This window comes from Artibeus jamaicensis, unplaced genomic scaffold (genome assembly GCF_021234435.1).
Source record: "Artibeus jamaicensis isolate MK-2021 breed Jamaican fruit bat unplaced genomic scaffold, CSHL_Jam_final scaffold_369, whole genome shotgun sequence".
NCBI lineage: Eukaryota > Metazoa > Chordata > Mammalia > Chiroptera > Phyllostomidae > Artibeus > Artibeus jamaicensis.
Window position 1 is genome coordinate 10,738,196 of NW_026522042.1, and position 23,361 is coordinate 10,761,556.

General features: G+C 35.0%; 1 protein-coding gene across 5 annotated transcripts in view; it reads right to left on the reverse strand.

Moving 5' to 3' along the window:
- NIPBL (NIPBL cohesin loading factor) overlaps positions 1-23,361 on the reverse strand; it is a 204,388-nt gene that overhangs the window by 59,302 nt on the left and 121,725 nt on the right. For all 5 annotated transcript variants that reach the window (XM_037128962.2, XM_053657314.1, XM_053657315.1 and 2 more), the window contains 6 exons: positions 18,260-18,442; positions 14,074-14,271; positions 13,764-13,835; positions 13,575-13,664; positions 11,101-11,204; positions 8,073-8,159 (listed from right to left, as the gene is read on the reverse strand). In XM_037128962.2, the coding sequence (XP_036984857.2) occupies positions 8,073-8,159; positions 11,101-11,204; positions 13,575-13,664; positions 13,764-13,835; positions 14,074-14,271; positions 18,260-18,442 (734 nt within the window). The remainder of the gene's footprint in view (positions 1-8,072; positions 8,160-11,100; positions 11,205-13,574; positions 13,665-13,763; positions 13,836-14,073; positions 14,272-18,259; positions 18,443-23,361) is intronic.

The following is a 23,361-nucleotide window of genomic DNA, read 5'->3' on the forward strand; positions in this document are numbered from 1 at the left end:
GTGGCCCAGGCAAAGAGGTGTGGAAGAAATTTCAGTCTGCACGCAATTGGGGAACTAGTCGCTCCACACGCAGTGTGTCTGGGCAAGTGCCTGAGGGCGCCTAGGCCAATGTTCAGCGCCCAGAAAGCTCCCTCCCTAGGATTTTTGGGCCCGGACCGGCCAAGAGACCCAACCAGAGAGGAGCAGAGGAGATTTCAGCCTGCACGCAGTTCTGGGTCCAGCACCCGGCGTGGTGCTGCTACATCCCTAGGTTTTTTTTTTTTTTTTTTGCCAGAGGTTGGCCAGGGGACCCAGACAAACACAGGAGCAGAAGGGATACACACCACACAGCGTGCCATGACGAGCACACAGAGGTTCTAGGTCGGCGCCCAGTCCTCAGATCGGCTCCCGGCTTCCAGTCTACCCCCCTCAGACTATCTGGAAGCCCGGGGCGCTGAGGGGTCCTGGGAAAAGAGCTGAGACCCTCAACCCCCTTCCTTTCTGGCCAAACAAGGTGGGGGGCCAGGAGAGACTTGTTTGATAGAGTTTACAGAGAGGGTGTGGAGGACAAAGGGCCCCAACCAAAGACTCTGTGGTTGCCAGCCCAGAACTCAGAGGTGCAGCCTGGGGCTCTGAATCCAGTAGACACGGCAGCCTGGTCTGCTTCACACCCAGTTTGGCAGCAAACCCAGGATTGGGCAGAGGGTCAGGGGCTCCCCAACTGAACGGGGGGCAGGCCTGTGCTCATTCCTGAGGGAACCAGGCAACTAGGCCGGTGCAGGTGCCTGCAACACAGCAAACCAGACTATGGCAGTAACCCCTGGGAGGGGAGCGCTGCGAGAAAGTCCTAGTTCCCCATTGTAGGGAGCTGGGGGAGAGGTGCCAAGTGTCTGGATCCTGAGAGGGGCTGGCTGAAAAAATCACAACAATCTACCCTCAGCCAACTGCAACCAGAAAAACCGGTTCGGCTAGTTTGAAGCCAACAAGTGACATTTCCTTTTCTGAGATTGTTTTTGAGAGATTATTTTTGTTTGTGCGTTTTTTTGTTTTTTTACTTTATTTTTATTCTTTCTTTTTTTTTATTTACCTTTCTTCCTTCTCCATTCCTTTTCTTTATCTTTTTGCTTTTTTAAAGTAATCTGTTATCTCTTTTAAACTTTATTACTGTTTCATCTTTCCATACTTTTGTCCTCTTTTCCCGGATTTTCTTTTTTCTTTTTCTTTTCTTTCTAAATTTATTGCTCTTTCTTCCACTCCCCTACCATTTTTTTCTTTCTTCCTTTTATTTCTTTCCTTATCATTTCTTTCTTTTAGCCACAAGAGTCACAATCAACTTGAAAATATGAAAAGACCAGAGCTGGACCCATAGAAGAGGCCTCCCAATAGTAGAGTCAGAGAGACAAATTGCACATTGTTATAGGAGAGAAGCCACAAGTTGCTGCATATTTGAGTAGGTGGAAGCAGAGAACAACAGGATAACCAAAAGAGGCTGCACCATTGAAATTCACAGGCATTCCACCACAAAAGTTCATACCATAAACCCAGGGTGTCAAAACAGATTAATCTAAGAAGCTGAGGCTAACAAGAAGAGTCTCACAAACAATGGGAAGACAAAGAAACAATCCCCAAATGAAAGGAAAGGAGGAATCCTCAGAAAGAATGTTAGATGAAATAGAGGCAAGTCAACTATCAGATACTGAATTCAAAGCACTGATTATCAGGAAGTTCAAAGAGCTCACAATCAGCTACCAGAAACTACAGGGAAGCTACAATGATCTCACTGTGAACTATATACACATGAAAAAGGAAATGGAAATTATTAGCAAGGGCCAAGAGGAAATGAAGAATACAATTTCTGAATTAAAAAACACAGTGGAAAGCATTAAAAATAGGGTGGATGAAACAGAAGATCGGATTAGTGAATTGGAGGACAAAGTAGAAAGCATCTCACAGAAAGAACAGGAAAGGGAAAAGAGGCTCAGAAAGAATGAAGAGAGATTAAGAGAAATGCAAGACAATATGAAACGTAATAATATCCGAATAATAGGAATACCAGAAGGAGAAGAAGAAGAACTAGGGATAGAAAACATATTTGAAAGAGTAATGAGAGAAAATTTCCCTAATTTGACAAAAGAAAAAGTCACACAAATCCGGGAATCACACAGAGTCCCATTCAAGAGGAACCCAAGGATGCCCACTTCAAGACACATCATCATTAAAATGGCAAAATTCTAAGACAAAGAAAGAATCTTAAAGGCAGCAAGGGAGAAAAAAGAAATAACATACAAGGGAGTCCGAATAAGGTTAGCCACTGACTTCTCAATGGAAACACTCCAAGCAAGAAGAGATTGGCAAGAAATATTCCAAGTAATGACAAACAGAGGCCTACAACCAAGGCTACTTTACCCAGCAAGGCTCTCAATCAAGATAGAAGGCCAAATAAAGAGCTTCCAAGACAAAAGAAGTCTAAAAGAATTTGCTGCCACCAAGCCAGCTCTACAAGAAATACTAAAAGGTCTGCTTTAAGGAAAGGAAGGGAAAGAGACAGACAGAGAGGAACACAGGTACAAAAATGGCAATGAATAAGTACCTATCAATAATAACCTTAAATGTAAATGGATTAAATGCTCCAATCAAAAGACACAGAATAGCTGCATGGATAAGAAAGTATGACCCACACATATGCTGCCTACAAGAGACCCACCTCAGGACAAAAGACCATCACAGACTAAAAGTGAAAGGCTGGAAACAAATTTTCCAAGCAAATGGACAAGAAAAAAAAGCTGGGGTAGCAATTCTCATATCAGACAAAATAGACTTCAAAAAAAGAGCCATAAAGAGTGACCCAGAAGGTCACTTCATAATACTCAAGGGAAGAATCCACCAAGAAGATATTAACATCATAAATATATATGCACCCAACATAGGAGCACCAAAATATATAAGGAAAATCTTAGAGGAATTCAAGAAAGATATAGACAGCAACACAATTATAGTGAGGGATTTTAACACCCCACTATAAAAAATGGACAGATCTTCCAAACAAAATATCAACAAAGACATTGCGGCATTCAACAACACCCTTGATAAAATGGACCTAACTGATATATACAGAGCTCTTCACCCCAAAGAAGCTAAATACACATTCTTTTCAAATGCACATGGAACATTCTCAAAGATAGACCACATGATAGGGCACAAAACAAGCCTCAACAAATTCAAGAATATTGAAATCATACCAAGCATTTTCTCTGACCATAAGGGACTGAAACTGGAAACCAACCCCAAAGGAAAAAACCCAAAACACCCAAAATCATGGACACTGAACGGTATGCTATTAAACAATGAATGGGTCAAGAATGAAATTAGGGAAGAAATCAAAAAGTTTCTGGAAACAAATGAAAATGATCTCACAACAACCCAAAACTTATGGGATACAGCCAAGGCAGTCCTGAGAGGGAAGTTTATAGCAATACAGGCCTACCTAAAGAAAACAGAAACATTTCAAACAAATGACCTTACTCTACACCTGCAAGAACTCGAGGAACAACAACAAAAACAGCCCAAAGCAAGTAGAAGGAAGGAAATAACTAAGATCAGAGCAGAACTAAATGACATAGAGACTAAAAGTACAATTCTAAAGATCAATGAATCCAGGAGTTGGTTCTTTGAAAAAATAAACAAAACAGACAAGCCTTTAAGTAGGCTCATCAAGAAAAGAAGGGAACGGACACAAATAAACACAATCAGAAATGAAAGAGGAGAGATTACAACTGATACCACAGAAATAGAGAGGATTGTAAGAAATTACTATGAAGAACTGTATGCCAAGAAATTTGAGAACCTAGGGGAAATGGACACATTTCTAGAAAAATATAATCTCCCAAAACTCAATGAAAAAGAAGTAGAACACCTGAATAGACCAATAACAGCAAAAGAAATTGAAGCAGTAATCAAAAAACTCCCATCACACAAAAGCCCTGGACCAGATGGATTCACAGGAGAATTCTACAAAGCATTTAAGGAAGAGCTAACCCCCATTCTTCACAGACTATTCCAAAAAATCCAAAAGGATGGAAAACTCCCTAACTCCTTTTATGAAGCCAGCATCATCCTAATTCCAAAACCAGATAGAGATACAACAAAGAAAGAAAACTTCAGGCCAATATCGCTGATGAACATAGACGCTAAAATCCTCAACAAAATATTAGCAAATCGCATCCAACAATATATCCAAAAGATTATACACCCTGACCAAGTGGGATTCATCCCAGGGATGCAAGGATGGTTCAACATTCGCAAAACAGTAAATGTAATTCATCACATAAACAAAAGCAAAGACAAAAACCACATGATCATATCAATAGTGCAGAAAAAGCTTTCGATAAGGTACAACACCCATTTATGATAAAAACACTCAGCAAAATGGGAATAGAGGGAACATTCCTCAATATAATAAAGGCCATTTATGAGAAACCTACAGCCAATATCATACTCAATGGACAAAAACTAAAAGCTTTTCCACTAAGATCAGGAACAAGACAAGGATGTCCACTTTCACCACTCCTATTCAATATAGTATTAGAAGTTTTGGCCACAGCGATCAGGCAGGAAAAGGAAATAAAAGGCATCCAAATAGGAAAGGAGGAAACAAAATTGTCACTGTTTGCAGATGACATGATAGTGTACATGGAAAATCCTATAGACTCTACCCAAAAACTGCTCAAACTAATTAATGAATTTGGCAAAACAGCAGGATACAAAGTCAATATCCAGAAATCAAAGGCATTTTTGTATACAAACAATGAATCAGCAGAAGCAGAAATCAAGGAAAAAATCCCATTCGATATAGCAAAAAGAAAAATAAAATATCTGGGAATAAACCTAACCAAAGAGGTAAAAGACCTGTATGCAGAAAACTACACAGCACTGAAGAAAGAAATCAAGAAAGACACAAACAAATGGAAACATATACCGTGTTCATGGATTGGAAGAATTAACATCATCAAAATGTCCATACTACCCAAAGCAATATACAGATTCAATGCAATACCTATTAAAGTACCAATGGCGTATTTCACAGACATAGAACAAACACTTCAAAAATTTATATGGAATCATAAACGAGCCCGAATAGCAGCTGCTCTTTTGAGAAAGAAGAACAAAGTAGGAGGGATCACAATACCTGATATCAAACTGTATTACAAAGCCACTGTAATCAAAACAGCCTGGTACTGGCATAAAAACAGGCACATAGACCAATGGAACAGAACAGAGAGCCCAGAAATCAACCCAAACCTCTACAGTCAATTAATATTCGACAAAGGGGGGCAGTAACATAAAATGGAGTAAAGATAGCCTCTTCAGCAAATGGTGTTGGGAGAACTGGACAGCTACGTGCAAAAAAATGAAACTTGAGCACCAACTTACACCATACACCAAAATAAATTCAAGGTGGATAAAAGACTTAAATATAAGCCGTGACACCATTAAAGTCCTAGAGGAGAACATTGGCAGGAAAATCTCAGATATTCCACGCAGCAACATTTTTACGGATATGTCCCCTAGAGCAAGGAATATAAAGGAAAGAATAAACAAATGGGATCTCATCAAAATAAAAAGCTTCTGCATGGCTAAAGAAAACAGAATTAAATTAAAAAGACAACCAACCGTATGGGAAAACATATTTGCCAATGATACCACAGACAAAGGTTTAATCTCCAAAATATACAAAGAACTTACACGACTCCACTCTAGGAAGACATCGAACCCAATTAAAAAATGGGAAAAGGACTTGAACAGACACTTCTCTAAAGAGGACATACAGAATATCCAGAGACACATGAAGAGATGCTCAATATCGTTAGCTATCAGAGAGATGCAAATTAAAACCACAATGAGATACCACTTTACACCAGTCAGGATGGCTATAATAGACAAAGCAACAAACAACAAATGTTGGAGAGGGTGTGGGGAAAAGGGGGTCCTTAGTTCACTGTTGGTGGGATTGCAGACTGGTACAACCATTATGGAAAACAGTATGGAATTTTCTCAGAAAAATAAAAATTGACCTGCCTTTTGACCCAGCAATTCCACTGCTAGGATTATACCCCAAGAATCCTAAAACATCAATTTCAAAGAACCTATGCACCACAATGTTCATAGCAGCACAATTTACAATAGCCAAGAGTTGGAAGCAACCTAGGTGCCCATCAGTAAACGAATGGATCAAAAAATTGTGGTACATATACACAATGGAATTCTATGCAGCAGAGAGAAAGAAGGAGCTACTACCTTTTGCAACAACATGGATGGAACTGGAAAGCATTATGCTGAGTGAAATAGGCCAGGCATTGAAGGACAAATACCATATGATCTCACCTTTGACAGGAAGCTAAAGAATAAAACAAACAAGCAAACAGAATAAAAACAAAGACGCTGAAATAGAGAACAAGTGGGCAGCGACCAGAGGGGAGAGGGAAGGGAACTTAAGGGGAAAAGGGGGGGGGATTTTGAGGAACAAGTATGAAAGACACAGAGATGAGGACTGTGGGGGGAGGAATGGGAGGGAGGGGGGAGACCGGGCGGGGGGGTGGAGTGGGATGGGAGAAATAGATAAAAAAAATGTACTTGAAAAGTAACTAAAGAAAATTTAATATTAAAAAAAAAAAGAGTCTGTTAAAGAGGTTTATCACTGATGCCAAACATTAAGATGACCTGCAGCACATTAAATAGTGCTAAGGTTTTTAGAAATAAAAAATAATTTCATTAAGACTGAATCAGCTAGCTCTCCCGAACTCTAGATTCTTGATGATATTTATCACAATGTCCTGTGAAATTAAACTAAAACAAACAAACAAACAAAAAAACCTGTAGACTAAAGATGGAGCATACTACAACTATAGGTTTCTCTAAACCTTTTGTTTTTATCATTCAAAAGCTAATTTAGAGGGGGAATTGTAAAATATGCATATATTTAATAAGCCATTGAAATACAACCTCAGATTTTTTTCCCACAATTTTTTTATTCCATGTACATCACTTAGCAATCCTGTGGCTTCCAAAAACATCAGGAATATGTCCCTCATAAGACAAAATCCAGTACATGTATAAAATACATATGTATTAGTATCAGAATACTAATACATAAGAAATAGTATGTATTTACATGTGAGAATGGAAGTACATATATCAAAAATGTTAACAATAGTTATTGATGGATAGGAATATGGACCTTTTGTGCTTTTTATGTTTTGGAAAATTTTAAAAATAAACACACTGTTTTTGAAATCAGGCTTTTAAAAATGAGTATTCATTAATTCAAAATTTTTCCCAACTCTTTTATCTCTTATATTAAACGCCTATAAACATCAATGTTTCTATTCATTAATGAAAGAGATATCAAGATCAATTTGAATGCACATATGACTTTGAATGTCTGCTATAATGCTAGAAAGGCAGATCCCAGGCAATGTAGTTTAAATCAGTTCATAAACCATTACATCATGTTCCAAGTACTTTTGATATAAACAAGCTAAAATGTAATAACAGTTCCAGTTACCATTTACTGAGAACTTACAACATGCCAGACATTGTTAAGCACTTTACATGAATTATCTAAATCTTTTGACAACCAACCATTTGAGCTAGGTATAAAAATGGCATATAAGAATTAATGTTTTAGGGTACATTAGAAAATCAGCATAAGATTTCTAACTAATTTTCCAGGGAAGGTCAACAGAATTACTACCCTCTATCATTTACTTCTTAAATGAAAAGACATTTTAAACACACTCATACACTTACACAAGAAAGAGCATAATATAAAGGAACAATCCTTTAAATTAAATGAATTTATATCTGTTATCATTTTTCACACTTTATGTCAAAGCTGTGAACTGATAATGTGTACAATCAATTCGGGATTTCTAAAAGTGTAACTCTGGCAGCAGTGCTAATGACTGTAACCAGTAAATGGTGGTAACAAGCTTAAATTAATAAAATTAGGAATTTTCCCTATAAATCAAAGTTCCCGTGGAAAAAATATATCTTAACAACAGTAAGGGTAAAAACAGTATGAATTTTAAACTTACATGATTTAACAAAGTAGAAAGCTTTGACCCATCTTGAATATTCTTCTCCAAGATATTTAGGACTTTCACAGTTTTGTCAGTAGAAAGCTGAAACAGCAACATAAATTCTTTTATCCAGCATTAGTAAAGTACTAATATTCAAGAAATATTCTGTAAAATTATCCCTGTTAGGCTATGGAGTATATAAAATTACCACCCTCTTAAAGAACAGAAAGGAAACTTTCCTACTTACATCCTCAAGTCTGAACTACATAGAGAATCAATCATTTGTTCTGAATGACAGAGAGCAAATACACAATGGGCACACGCATGTTTCTAACTCTTAACCCTTAACTATACAGTTAGTCAAGACTAAGTTTGCTCTGATGGTTGGCACCCAGTTTTTGTGCCAGTGACACTGAACATGCATATAAAACACACATACACAAGATCTGTTATTTTGATTACAGCACAGTTCCCATATTAGAATGTTATTCAGCAAATGTCTTAAAACCCAAGATAGTATTTTCAATAACAAAAGTATAGAATTGTAAATAAGAGTTACAAATGTAAAAATACATTGTTTTATTTAGTAGCAGCATTATTATTTTAATATCTCCTATTTTACTTATTACAAAGATTCTTCCTCTGTTTAAAAAATTTAGTTGATTTTAGAGGCTCAGCCAGGAGGCAACTGATATTTACATTCTTTTGATTGAACAGGTCTCCTTTTAGAGTACTAGTATGTAGCTAGGACTCACAACGAAATCAGCAAGAAGAGTCAAATGGGAGGATCAAACAGAGCACTAACATAAGTATATTTTCATTATTTATGCTGGGTTTTAACAACAGATTAAACTACTGTGACTTTTGGTAAACCTTTGATACTTTGAAAATACTCAGCAAATTCAATTTTGAAAAAGAATATTCTTCGCTACATATAATTGTAGAACTTATGAATTAAAACCTAAAATTGGCAATGGCCCCTCAGAAAACTGATGCCATATTCCTATGTACAAAATAAATCAATATACCCTCACTACACATAGAAATATCAATGTAAACCAACAGCAATTAATTATCAGTTAACTATGTGATGCCTGTCTTTAAAAATCAAATGGGAACTCTTTTACACTACTGGTGAGAGTGTAAATTGGTACAGCCACTATACAAAACAATATGAATGTTCCTCAAAATAGTAAAAACAGAGCTACCATATGATCCAGCAATTATATATCTAAAAGAAATGACAACACTAATTCAAAAAAAGATATCTGCACCCCATCCATGTTCATTGCAGAATTATTTATAGGAACCAAGACATGGAAGTAATCAGTGTCCAACAATGAATGAATAAATAAAAAATGTAGCATATATGTACAATGAAATATGATTTAGCCCTAAAATTAAGGGAATTTGCGACAATGTGGATAGACTGTGAAGGCTAAAGAAACAAGTCAGACAAAGACAAATAATGTATGATCTCATTTACATCTGGAATGTAAAAAGCAGCAACTAGCAACTAAAGTCACAGGTAACAGAGAAGAGACTGATGGATGTCACAGGTGGGGGTGAACAAAATGGGTGAAGGTGGTCAAGAGGTACAAATTTTCAGCTTTAAGATAAAAAATAAGTCCTGGAAATATAATGTATAGCATGGTGACTGTACTTAATAATATCATATTGTATAACTGACCCCCGAACAACATAAATGTTAAGGATGCCTACTCACAATAGTGTAGGCCCAAATTTGTGTATAACTTTGACTCCCCAAAAACTTAACTATAATTGGCCTTTCACATCTGTGAATTAAACTGTGGTTGAAAAGAGTATTTTCGATCCAAGGTTCGGAGTGTTAAAATACTGTTTTTGATCCAAGGATGTGAAACCTGAATATACCAAGAAAATGTGTTTACTTAAAAAAATCCATGTATAAGGGGACTTCTACAGTTCACACTAGTGTTGTTCAAGGGTCAAATGTGTATTTGAAAGTTGCTAAGTAAAAAAAGTTCTCATCACAAGAAAAAAAAACTATTGTGTTGATGAAGGTTAACTGGATTTACATATGTTGTGATCATTTTGTAATACATACAAATATCAAATCATGTTGTATAACTGAAAATAATATAATGTTAAATGTCAATTATAGCTTAATAAAAAACATCAAATTTATGGCACATTTATTATTTGGTAATAGGCAATACATAAATGAATATAAAATAACTGATTATCTTAACCTTGTGAAACATCAAAATGTTTTACAATCTACTTTAAAATGATAAATTGAAAACTAAGTTTAAATTGTTTAGAATAAACTCTATAGGCAAACATAATTTTTGATTAATTCTTTTACTATTCTTGAAGAACAAATTATTATCTCTAAATTACAGACTAGGAAATTTAAGACCTAGACTAAATAATTTTCTGCAAGAGGGAGCCTGATTAGAAGAGAAGAGATGATTCGTCTAAAATTTATATTTGCATAGAAATCATGCAATAGTTTAGGGGGTGAATGGTGGCTCATAAAGATTATAGAAAGCAATTCCTTGATGCTGTCACTATTGTCTGAAATTATTAATAATAAAAAATATCCTGCAATTCCATCAGTGCAATGAGACTACTGAGCAATGAAGAGCTCCTAGGAAAGACAATTCACAGATTATAAAGCCTACAGCAAGGAGCCTATGGCCTTAATGTGTTGACTATAGCGTTAGTCTTTCACAACTGTAAGTGATTAAAGCAAATGTCAGAAAAAATTTAGTGTATATATGCACGTAAATAATCTAAATTTTTGAGACAATAAAAAGTAAAAACATGAAGAGATCCCATGGCTCTTTCAATGAAATGATTTCCTTTAGAACAATGTGCAGAATATTTCTTTGATTCAAGGTTAAAAAAAAAAGAAAAAGGAAGAAGTCAGGTTAGACTTTCAAAAGCAACCATGAATTTTCTTTGCATTATTATTTACTTTATGTAACTTTGCAATTTACCTTGAACACTTTAAACATTAGATATAAGTAAATTAATAAACTCTACTTTAGTGAGATACCTTATCCATTATACCCATTGCTTTAATTTTAGCAGATTCACTGCCGAGTTCATTAAGTTGATGTTTTCCTAAGAGTAGTTCCTGAGGAATTTCATCATCATCACCTGACAAACCAAATCAAACAAACGAACAGTTTAGGTAAAAGAAATAGCTAGAAATAGTAAGCTTAACTTTTTAATAAAATTTCTGGACACACAAACACTTCTAAAACAAACTAAACAGCCCTGGCTGGTATGGCTCAGTGGATTGAAGGTCTGCCTGCAAAGTAAGGGGTCACTGGTTCAATTCCCAGGCAGGGCACATACCTGGGTTTCGGGCCAGATCCCCAGTAGGGGGTGTGTGATAGGCAACCACACATTGATGTTTCTCTCTCTTTCTCCTGCCCCTCCCCTTTAAAAACAAATTTTAAAAATCTTAAAAAACAAAACAAAACTAACTAAACAATAACCTAAGAGGCCTCTGTAGACTTCAAGCAAACCCTGATTGAATAGACAGTGACTAAAATGGGAAGAGGAGAAAAGCTATCTTATCTTTACTAACTTTGAATATACCCTCCGCCAAACTCTTTTCCCTAGGAGGCTAATCTGTACAGACATCAACAGTCTCCCTTGCCCACTGGGCTTCTGCATAGGTTTATAGCCAGTGGGGTGCCCTGTCAGAAGATCAAAGAGAAGTGAGTAAAGGTTAGGGTACTTATATTCCTGACTCCTTCCTTGAAAAGTTTCCTTAAGTTGACCTTGACCTCTGACCAAAAGGTTACTGCTTTTATCAAGGCGACTCACTCTATAACTTCTCCCCACTGAGTAAGTTCTCTTTAGCCATGTTCCTCTGGGTGTAGAGAAGATAACAGTTCCATGCCTGTAAACCCTGGGCTCCAAACACTATTCTGCCCCCACTTTTGTAACTGATATCTCTGTAAATAACTCCTCCTCACATTATCCTCGATTAACAGTGCCATATGTCTTCCCATTGAGATCTTAAATGATGTGGAAGACAAAGGTTTCTCAGCGCACAACTGGGAAGTTTTAGAAATGAAGAACTGATACTCCAAATAACGGAAAAAAAAACCATTAATGATACTTAGGCAAGTAACTGTCACAATACAAATACCTTCAACATAAAGGGTAACATACTTTCTATGGAATTTTCAAATAGATAAACTCACATAAAAAGTGCTCATATGCCATATGGCTTATGTATAAATTAGGCACTAGTGTCTGTACCAGCTGAAGGTGGCATAAAATTGTTGAGTAGCTCTAAACACCGTGAGCCATATTTTTATATAAATTTAATATTTTGAATTTTACATTTTTATAGCTATGATATCCACATATTGTTATAAAATATATGACTATTACATTAATTCTATTATATTCTAATTGGTTTACTATTTTGTTTTCCATATTAGACTATGTATTATAGCAGGTCCTTGAGTAACTTCATTTTATTCTCCGTTGTTTGGTATAACATTAATGAGGAAAACAGACAACTGATTCCCACATGGGTCCACTGTCTGTGTGGACTTTGCATGTCCTCCCCATATCTGTGTGGGTTTTCTCTGGGCACTAGGGTTTCCTACCACACTGCAAAGATGTGCGTATCAGGTGAATCGGCATGTCTATTTGTCCCTGTCTGAGTGAGTGTGGGTGTGTGTGAATATGCCTGGCAATGGAAGGGCATCTTATTCAGGGCTGGTCCCACTTTGTACCTTGAGCTGCTGGGATAGACTCCAACCACCTGTGTTCCTAAATTGGAATGAGCTGATTGGAAAATAATTATCTTGTTTTTATTAATCTTTCTTAAATCCGTGTATAGCTCACATTTATTTCAATGTTTAACGGTAGAAGTGTTTTGGGTCTTTATTTAGAAATCTGGTGACGTTTCTGTAACCAGAAATCTGCCACAGGATGTTAACTCTTTTTCTGTCAATTAGTCTATGGTAAAATTGGTTTCATTAAACACTATTTTGCTGGAAGTCAGTTTCTAAGAACCTATTGAGGACATTAAGTGAGGACTTACTGTAGTTAAAGCCAGGGGCTGAGGTATTTATTCTTGCATTTCTAGCACTTAACATACTTTTGACAAACACTATTCAATACACATTGGGTATTAGATAAATTAATAGAGGAATGAGTTCCTATTTTTACATCTTTGTTCATTACTATAGCTTCCTTCCATATCTAGGGCCTACTCAAGTTTCATCTGCACAGAGACTTCCTTAATTACTCTAACTTGTAGAGGCTATACTCTCAGGATTCTTGAGACACTATTAATACTTAACTAATTTAATACTTGATTTTTATACTAAAGTTTTCAGTTGCTTAATAACATAAACTGGACTTCACAGCTAGATTTTAAGTTTCTTGAAAACACAGACCATGCCTTTGAATCCACTAGAGTAACTGGCACATAGGTAAATAAATATAATATTTTAAACTGATTTTATAGAGATAAAAATATTTAAATTTTTTTACCAAATGCAGTAAAATCCATATCTTCTAAATTATCCAAAATATTCTCTATTGAGGCTGTGAATCTCTTAAAAGTTGAAGAATCCATCATTTCTGCAACACAGAAAAAAAAAAGGAAAAGCTTATTATATCCACATTCCAAATAGAAAAATGGAAGTTGAAGAACATGAATAAAAAGAAATACATTGTTACCTTCAGGTGTTAATTTTGGTTCATAAGCTTTTCTCTTCTTCTGTTTTTCTTTTTTCTTCATTTTTCTAGCAACTAAAAGGGACAAAAAGAAATACTAAAATGCAGGAATGACAACTTAAAATGTTTCCATTTGTTTCTGATTTCTTCCATTAATCAAATACTTAAACAATAATCATTGCTAATCCAAACTAAATATACACTTGTCTTGATTAAAAATGGTTAAGTCATAAAAATATCAAATATTCTTCAAATTAACAGCCCTAAATTTAAATCGGCTTATGTAATGTATCTGTTGATACTGATGAATTACCCTCACTAAGGCTGGGAGGAGGAGAATAATCTTCCATGTCAGAATCTGATGGACTTCGGTTTCGATAACGACCACCACCAGAACTCCTTCTTCCTTCATGAGAGTGGCCACTTCTCCTATGATCCCCAGAGCTTCTTCTGTCACGCTCTTCATATTCCCAAGCTTTATCATCATCTTTTTTATGTCGTTTCCTAGAGGCTAGAAGCAAATCCCCATGACAAATATTTTACCTCATTTAAAAATAACATTCAAACTTGCACTTTAAAAATGAACTACCTGGGGGAAAAAATCTACATGTATGGAATTAGGAAATTCTGAGTCATTCTGTTTAACCAGAAATATAAATTAGGGTATAGAAATGTTATCACTTATTTTAGCTATCTAGAGTTAAAGATTTTTACATGAACTTGGTTTGCTAATACATACAGATATGAATGTTGTCTGAATTAAACCACACTGCTCATTTCAAAGAGGTATTCAGTACTTTTGGATTAATTAAGGCATGTAAAGCAATCTTTATCTAGCATTTTGGATGAAAACAGAAACGTCTTAAACGTGTGGATTCTTGATGGGGAGCAGGGTACGAAGGAAAAATATTTTCAGTAAACTACTGAAAATATTATAGAATATGGGTAACCATGTATACAATCAATTAACAGCCAAATTAAGTCCACAAGTGAGTGACTCATTAGAAATGTCTGTTCACTGAGAGATGGAGGGCAGTAGAAGTGACAAATATTTATCATACTTGCTCTAGGGTACAGTACAACCAAGTTAAAACTAAGACAGAGAACTGATGTGTCCTACACTTGGGATCGTACACTAGTTGTTGTTGTGACCACTTGTTAACAATGAAATACTTTCTAGTCTGTTGATCTAAATTGGACTCCTTTGCTTTCTTGTAACTGGCTTCTATTTCAGACTCCCCAGCTAAGACCAATACCCACCAAATACTTAAGACAAAATTCTTGCTTGAGTCCCCTACCTGGTTTAGATGTAAGGAAGCCAATTTGGTCCAAGTATGCTTGTACCCATGTCCTTGTGTGGATAATCAATGTCTATCTATACCCTACTTAATTTTACCCTTACACACCACTCCAGCTATTCCTATTCAACAATCTAATTCAGTTTCTAGTTCTGGACCCTTCTGTCCAATCTATTGACAGTACGACAGAAAAAGATAATTTTGTTTCCTTTTATTTGTGGTCATAGGCTTGACAGGGCAAGATGATTCATGAAAAAGAAAAAGGCCAAATGTAAGTGGATATACTTAAACCTACAGTGATTTTCTTCAAGATTAGGCATAAATTTGAGTATAAAACATAAGGAAGAGGTAAAATTTCTTCCCCTGTTAGGGTATGCTCCAGTATATGCTCTTAGTGAGGGCTTGCCTTATATAAAAATGCAAATAGGGGTGGGTATGTGTGTATGTGTCAGAGAAACAGGTCATTTATGGATACCATTCACTAAATGTTTTTTTTCAACAAGTACTGAAATACCTAACAAATCTCAGGAATAACCACTAACAAACTTGGTCAGAAGATAGTATTCTGTGATCTCAAATATGACCTACTCAGTTTTTCTAAATTTTAATTAATTTCATAAGATATATCTCAAGCATTCAAGTCTATGAGAAATGGTTGAAAAATCTTACAGTTTTTAGCAAGTATATATAATATGCTGTATTGGTGGTAATTTTTAGGCACTGAAAACTTTTGTTAAAATTCATTAAACGTTAGGCAATTTTGATGAAAATGGAATGGAAATTAGAAAAAACCCAACCTCTATGAGACACTACTAAGTGTTGCAATAGGCTATCAGGACCCCAGTGCATTGTGACTGGCTTGTTCCTTCAGTTTTCTCTCATTCCCCTGGAAGTAGGGAGGGACTTAATACAAAAGGTGGGGCAAAAGTAGGTTCATGGTTGTGAGTATACAAAACAGAGTTTATTCTTATATACGAATTTCTCCTACATCTCTCTTTAGCTTACTATATCTCTCCTCCTCCTTCCCCAGATCTTATATCTGAGCCACGGCTTCCAAATTTGTGTGACGTAAGTATCAAAATTACCCTTCAACCCTTCCCCCCTCTCCTTCAACTAAACTATTTCCTTGGTTTTGAATTTTTGGGAAACCAATTTGATTAAACTACAGTAAAACTGTATTTCTAAAAGTATGTCAAAACAGCATAAGCTTTCTATCTATGTTCATACTAGTTCTATATTTTGTACCACACTGTATTTCCTTTATATTGTCTTTCTTGAGGTATAATCACAATCTAGTTGTTTGTCAACTATCAACTGGAATCTTTTCATCACTAAAATATGCGGCCCCCACGTTGACATTTCTGTTACTGCACAGAAATAAACCAAGAAAAACAGGAATATGCTCTGAGATCTCTAGCAAAACCCAGAGAAACTTCTCTTATTCCTAGCAGGGGTTGAAGATAAGGGTCTCTAACTAAGGGGATCCAAGGCTTTACTATGAATCTGTGCGCCTCTAAGATAAGACAACAGCTCTCATAATAGAAACTAGGAAAAGTATAGTGGCTTTTGGCACTGATGACAAACATGAGGCATGTGTGGCTCCCTGCCCTATTTTACACTACATGGGCATTTCTGATTATGCTGTCCTTTCTACTTAATTGTAAGGTAGCTTCAGAATTCTCATCAGTCACTCTCAATGAACTAGAGTTGAAGTGTGATTTGAAATCAATCTGTAATTAACTAACTTCTTTTTAGCTATTCCCTTTAGAAATGGGTGATGTATTAGGGGGACTGAGAAGAGGGAGGAGAAGCATGCATATAAAGGGGAGTAAGTTTCTAGGCCACCTGATCTCCTTTCTCTTCTCCCTTCCCAGTATATATATTCCCAAATGAACAAAATGTTTGATTATAATAAAATTATTAACTTTAGCCATTGAAATATACTATATGTAAATACATCTCATAATACAAATGGTAACAAGTATACATGTAATTACATGTCAGATTAACTTTGCTATATATTTTATTTCAATTTTAAAACTTTGTTCAGATTTGTTCAGTATTCATAATCTACTGCTCATAGCTCAAGAGCTCACAATTTTAAGACAATCAGAGTAAATGAACATTGACTGAAAACTTTGGAGCAGGTGAAGGGCTTCAGCAATATGCAGGTGAAGGGCATCAGCAATATACATTTAAAAATGGCAGCATGCATCTGTCTTTCCTGCCCTTGCTTGTCACACCTCAATCTATGGACACTAGGTGGAAAAGGTAGAACACACTGGTGGTCTTCCCACTTCTTTTGGTCATAATGACTAAGTCAGTTGGCACACAAGTGAAGATCTCCCATAGTCTGTTTCCACTGAATGCCGTTTAAGTCAAACAAGGTTGCTGACCCCTCTTGGCTAGGCTCAATTCTCTTGCTCCAGAAGAAGGAAGATAGGGATAAAAGAGAAGAACTTTTTCAGTGGACCAGTAGGAAGACAGGCGAGGTATAGCAAGTCTAGTGCAAAGACAGGTGATCACAGTGTTGTAGAGAGGTAGCTGTGTAGTGAAGAAGCCAGCTCTGGAAAACAGTGAAACAAGGGAGGAATTCCAGGACACAGCTGGGCAAAAAAGAGAAGCCAGGTGCAAACCACACAGATAATCAGCAATGTGCTAATCCATTCATAATTTAGTGATAGTATGGTTTTAAGTTATTTTTCACCTGGCTATCTCCTACGTGTCCTTTAAGACTCAAGTGTCACCTCCTCCAATAAGCATTTCCTGAACCCCCAGTATGATTTCTGATGCCAATCCAATGTGCTCCCACAGCACCCTGTATTTACTATTATCATTGTACTACAATTGTTTACATTTCCCCCCATTAGAATGAAAAGTTTTTCAAAGACGGGCCACATCTTATTTGTATTTTTATTTTCTGTGCTTAGCATATACCATAGGAGAAGCTCAATAAATGTTTGCTAAATGCACATATACACATGCATATGTGTTATCTGACACTAATTATAGATTAGATTTTTTTCTTGGTGCCAACTGATCTCATCTTTCATACAGGTTTTACGTATAAAGAAAAAATATTGCTATATTATTACAAATTAAGATCACTGTACTCTTGCTAACCCAAATAATTATAAATGAGACAAACACATTAATCTGCCTTTAGGTTCTAAAGTAATAATAAAGTTATGTGATACTTACATTCAAAAGTTTCTTCACTATCATTATCTTCATCTGAACTGATTTCAGCATATTTTGGCTTTTCATTAACTGTACTACGCTTGCGTTTATTCATTTTCACACGTTCACAAAGTGGCATGGTGGATTCAATTTCTGCCAGGAGTTCAGGGGGTAATTCTTTTAACACTGATTGATCTATACTACCTATTAATGAAAGGCAAGAAGAAAATGTCAATCTAAAGATAAAACAGAGTTTTTAACTAAATTACCATAAAGAAAATAAAATGGAAGTATTTACAAAAGTTTGTCAAGTCACTTTTGTATTTTAATAAAACAGTCATATTTATAACTGTAAATCTTAACTCTAAACTGATGATGCAGTTTTTGAATGTATTTCATTACTTAACAATTTAAAAAATATGATAATATGTAGTTATATCAAGTTTTTAATATAATATTTTCTGAAAAGCCTAACTGAAACTAGAGATCCACCGCCATTACACGTGTATTTGTGATAGGGGGTACATCTCACCTTCTTGATAGCACCCAGATTTGATTTATAGAGAACTGAGGCAGTTATTTTGAAAGCAGTGCTATCCCTCAGAATAAATGAGAAGAACCTGAGGACACTAATCATGTCCTTGTCTTCCTGTATGATCCTGGTAGTTGTATATAGTGGATGGAACAAGAGTTTTATATGCTTTTACCTATCAATGTCTATTTGAGAAGCAAGATAATGCCTTCAGTGTTAGAATTTCCTTGAACAGATAACACATATACATTTAATTAAAAATAACAGAAACATGAAAGGTAGGATAAAAAGAACAAAAATATTTTAAAATATATAAATATCTACAACTAAAAATAGTAGATCTAAGTCTGTTATGAAATAAGTTTATGTTTTCCAATGAAACAGTAAAGACAGGATGTATATCAATACAATAAAAACTATTAACATAATACTACCTAATTCTACACACACACACAAAAGCAATTGTTATGAAGAAATAAATTGTAATATCCTGTTGAGAACTAAAAAATAAAGTAGAAGTAGCAAAATCTATTTTTGAGGACAACACATTCTTGATGACTACTGAAGAAGACAATTTTAGCTTTACCTACCCATGTAAATCTTTAAATACAAGTATAAAAGTGAGGTTTTACCTGCTAAATTTTAGGAACTGGGAGCAAAGAGTACCACACAGGTTTATAGCAGGGAATATCAGTAACTATAATCAATATTAACACTGTAACATTCAAATGAAAATGTGAAAAATAAAACTAAGTCATGACAAAAATAAATGGGTATCAAGACAATTTCAAAGCCTCAGAAATACACAAATAATTTCCAAATAGAAATTATTAATCTCAATAGAAAAAATAATCCTTTTATTTTTTATAGCACTTTTACTTAACATCATAAAGAAGTTATTTTAGTAACCTTTAGTCTTCAAGTCTTTTAAGAATATGCACAACAATAATTTTACCCAACAAAGTGGTAATAATCATGATTGGTAATATTTCGAAGATTTCATTCCTGAGAATCCTGATATACTAATGTTCAATGTAAATTATCTGTGTAATTTTCAAATCATGCAACATTTCTTTGTGCTGGTTTCTTAAGTTAATTGTCATTTATCAGTGAGGTCCACTTTTTGGAACATTGGTAGAAGTAAAAAAAAAAAAATCTTTAGCTTTGGGTTGTCCGTTTCTTCAGCCCCAATGTAAACATACTCTGCATCTCATTTAAAAATCTTTAATGCTCTGAATACCTCTAGTGGTTTTTTGATAGAAGAATTATGTCTCCTAGTATTTATCTTTCCCTTTCCACATGACCTATAAGTATGTATATTTAGACGGTCAATAAATGCTTTCTGATTACCCAACTTTGTGGTTCAATTTCCTATGTTTACTTACAGAGATAAATCCTGGCTAGTTTCTGAATTGCTACACTTTATAGAAAAATAAAGACATTTTTGAATTTTTTAAAATAAGAATTATTTTTTGTACTGCCTCAAACATTATAATCTTTTATTATAATCTTTTTGGCTTACAAATATGAATAACCCACGTATTTGGCCTTTAGTTCATCATGAGATTTTTTTTAAAAAGCAGATTTACCTAACTGATTATATTCTGCTTAAATTCCCATTCACAAAGTCATACTGATTTGATACTAATATCCCAGAATTAAAACTATGCTGTAGATAAATATACAATAGGTAATCAAGGTTTAAGATATATATTGGTACTTGTACTCTCTTTATATGGTTTATTGTATACCCAGAGCAAAGCCTCTGCTCTCGTTTCTCTGTTAAAAAAAAAAAATCCTCTTAATAGGCAAACACAGAAAACGTATGTCTCATATTCGATAATGCAGGCATAAAACTTTATTCAGTTTATTCATTATAGTCTACTGTCCCTTATTCCCTAAATTATAAAGAATACTATCAGATTTGAGAGCTATACTACTCTGCAAATCATTTTAACCTCTGTATAACTCTGAAAGTTACAGCAACGTAATTCAAAGACCAAATATTTCATTTCTGATGATGACCCAATTTTTAAAAATGCAGTAATGGTTAATGTCTCTCAATGGACTGCCCTCCAAAAATTAAAGTTGTTTCATTTTGCATAGAAATGTCAATGTACATGTTTACATATTTTCTGAATTAAGAACATCCTTTCTTCCTTTTTATAAAGCACCATAAATTGACTCAGCCAGGTCCCTTGATTACAAAGGATAAGAAATAAAATGCTTGACTTTCCTGAACTCACACAGAGAATCTTTACTACATCATTACGGTTCAGATAACTGATTTGGTTATTCAACAAAAATGAATAAACAGCAAGTACTTCAAATGATCCCTATGACATATTTAGTTACGTTCTTTTCCCCGAATTAGAAAATAATCCTTTAAACGAAAGCATAATGTCTCACTACTGTTTACTAGATTGACGGTTATAGAGATTATTGTTTGCTGAGCTATTTTATTCTTAAAAACTTGAGACTGCTAATAGTTTATGATTCTCTTTCTTACCTAATTTCTCCCATTCTTACTATTTTATTCTTTAAATCAGGTGTTTGAAGTCCATAAAATTTTAAGTTACCGACTTGAGGAATAATGCCATCTAGTCACAATTTTATGAGGTACCACTCTTCCAGCTTATGCAGATATATCTTCCATAAGATATAGTGTGCCTCTATTTTTGGCTCTAATAAGGCCACAGAATACCCTAACTTCTAGAAGTGTTATATTTGAGCAATCATCTTGGATTTGTAGTGTGAGTTACTCATATTAGCACACTGACAAGATTACTGAAACCAGAAGCCATCAAAAGACTTAAGAAGTCCCAAAGTCACTGACTTGACAATGTGTTTTGTTTTGAATGGGAAAACCCTGAGATTAAAAATAAACTACCTCAGTTCATGAACTCTTTAGGACCAAAGCTTCAGCAATAGAAACCAGTCATGTTCAGAAATGATTCAAGAAAAGTCAGTGGTGTTGGTGGTATAGTGGTGAGCATAGCTGCCTTCCAAGAAAAGTCACAGAAACCTCAATTTTATAAGCCATAAAATTAGGCAAGCATAATGTAGTTCAGTGACAATTCTTTCAATAACCTACCCATATTAAAGGAACAGCATCAAATAAATCTTTAACTTCAATCAGGTATAATGTAGAAAAATATAACACACAGCAAATGGTGGTCAAAGCATTTAACCCATTTATACCATTAGTGGGATTTATCAAAGGACATTTAGAGAACGAAACAACAAAAGCTTTATGAAGAAAGATGTTCAGATCAATTTTATGTATTGTAAGTAACATCAAAATATCCAACAACAGGGGAACACAGTAGAAGAGTAGATGGCATTAAGGATAATTATGAAATATGTTGGTAAGAGAGATAGTAAATGTAAAGAAAACAGAATGCAAAATGATAGGTATACCATATTGCATCTGTGTATTTGTAAGGAGTTGAAAGAAATAAATGTACATGTTATACTAACTTAAGAAAGAAATTTTAAGGAAACAAGAAAAAGGTCAATGATTGTAAAGAATCAGTGGGCGGAGAACTGGAGGATGTAGGACAGGGGCAAAGAAAAAGAAGTTAGCAGTCAGGAGAAATAAATTTGGGAATGTCTGAGTAGTCTGCTCTGGGCAGAATAAGACATTCAATAGGGAACAAAATATGTAATCCTGGAAAAGTAGGTAAAGCTCATATAATAGTCCTTTTCAGGAATGAAAGAATCAGAATATGCTTTAGAAATGTTACTTTAGCAATAATTTGTAAGATGGGCTGAAAGGGGAAGACAAGGAAGGGAAATCATCTAAGAACTATTCTGTATGTTTATATGAAAGGTATGAGAAAACAGTTATGAACTGATCATTTTTGCGAAGTGTTAATGTCACTATTATGTACTTGTCCTATCAAACTTACGGGAGAAATCTTTAGCTTAAAATACTATTAATTATTTAATATGTTAAGGTTACATAGAAACAAACAAACAAAAGCAATCAAGAACCACCTAGGTGCCCATCAGTAAATGAATGGTTCCAAAATTATGGTACATTTACACAATGGAATTCTATGCAGCAGAAAGAAAGAATGAGCTCCTGCAACAGCATGGATGGAACTGGAAAGCATTATGCTGGGTGAAATAAGCCAAGTGTTGAAAGACAAATACCATATGATCTCACCTTTAACAGGAAGCTAAACAACAAAATAAACAAGCAAGCAAAATAAAAACACAGACACTGAAATAGAAAACAAGGGGACAGTGACCAGAGGGGAGAGGGGATGGAATATCAGGGGAAAAAGGGGAAAGATTTACAGGAACAAGTATAAAGGACACATAGACAACAACTAAGTGGGGTGGAAATGGGAGGGAGGGTGGGGAGCACTGGGGGAGTGGGCTGGGATGGGAGGAAAAAACAGAAAACTGTACTTGAACAATAATTAAATAAATTTTTAAAAAAAAGAACAAAATTCACATGTTGAGATTTGTTATTTAAGTATTTTAATCAATCTAATCAAGTATTAAATTATATATTTGTGAGAAGTATAAAATATTTAAGAGGCAATTTGAATAAGTATATGTTATATATTATATTGATTAA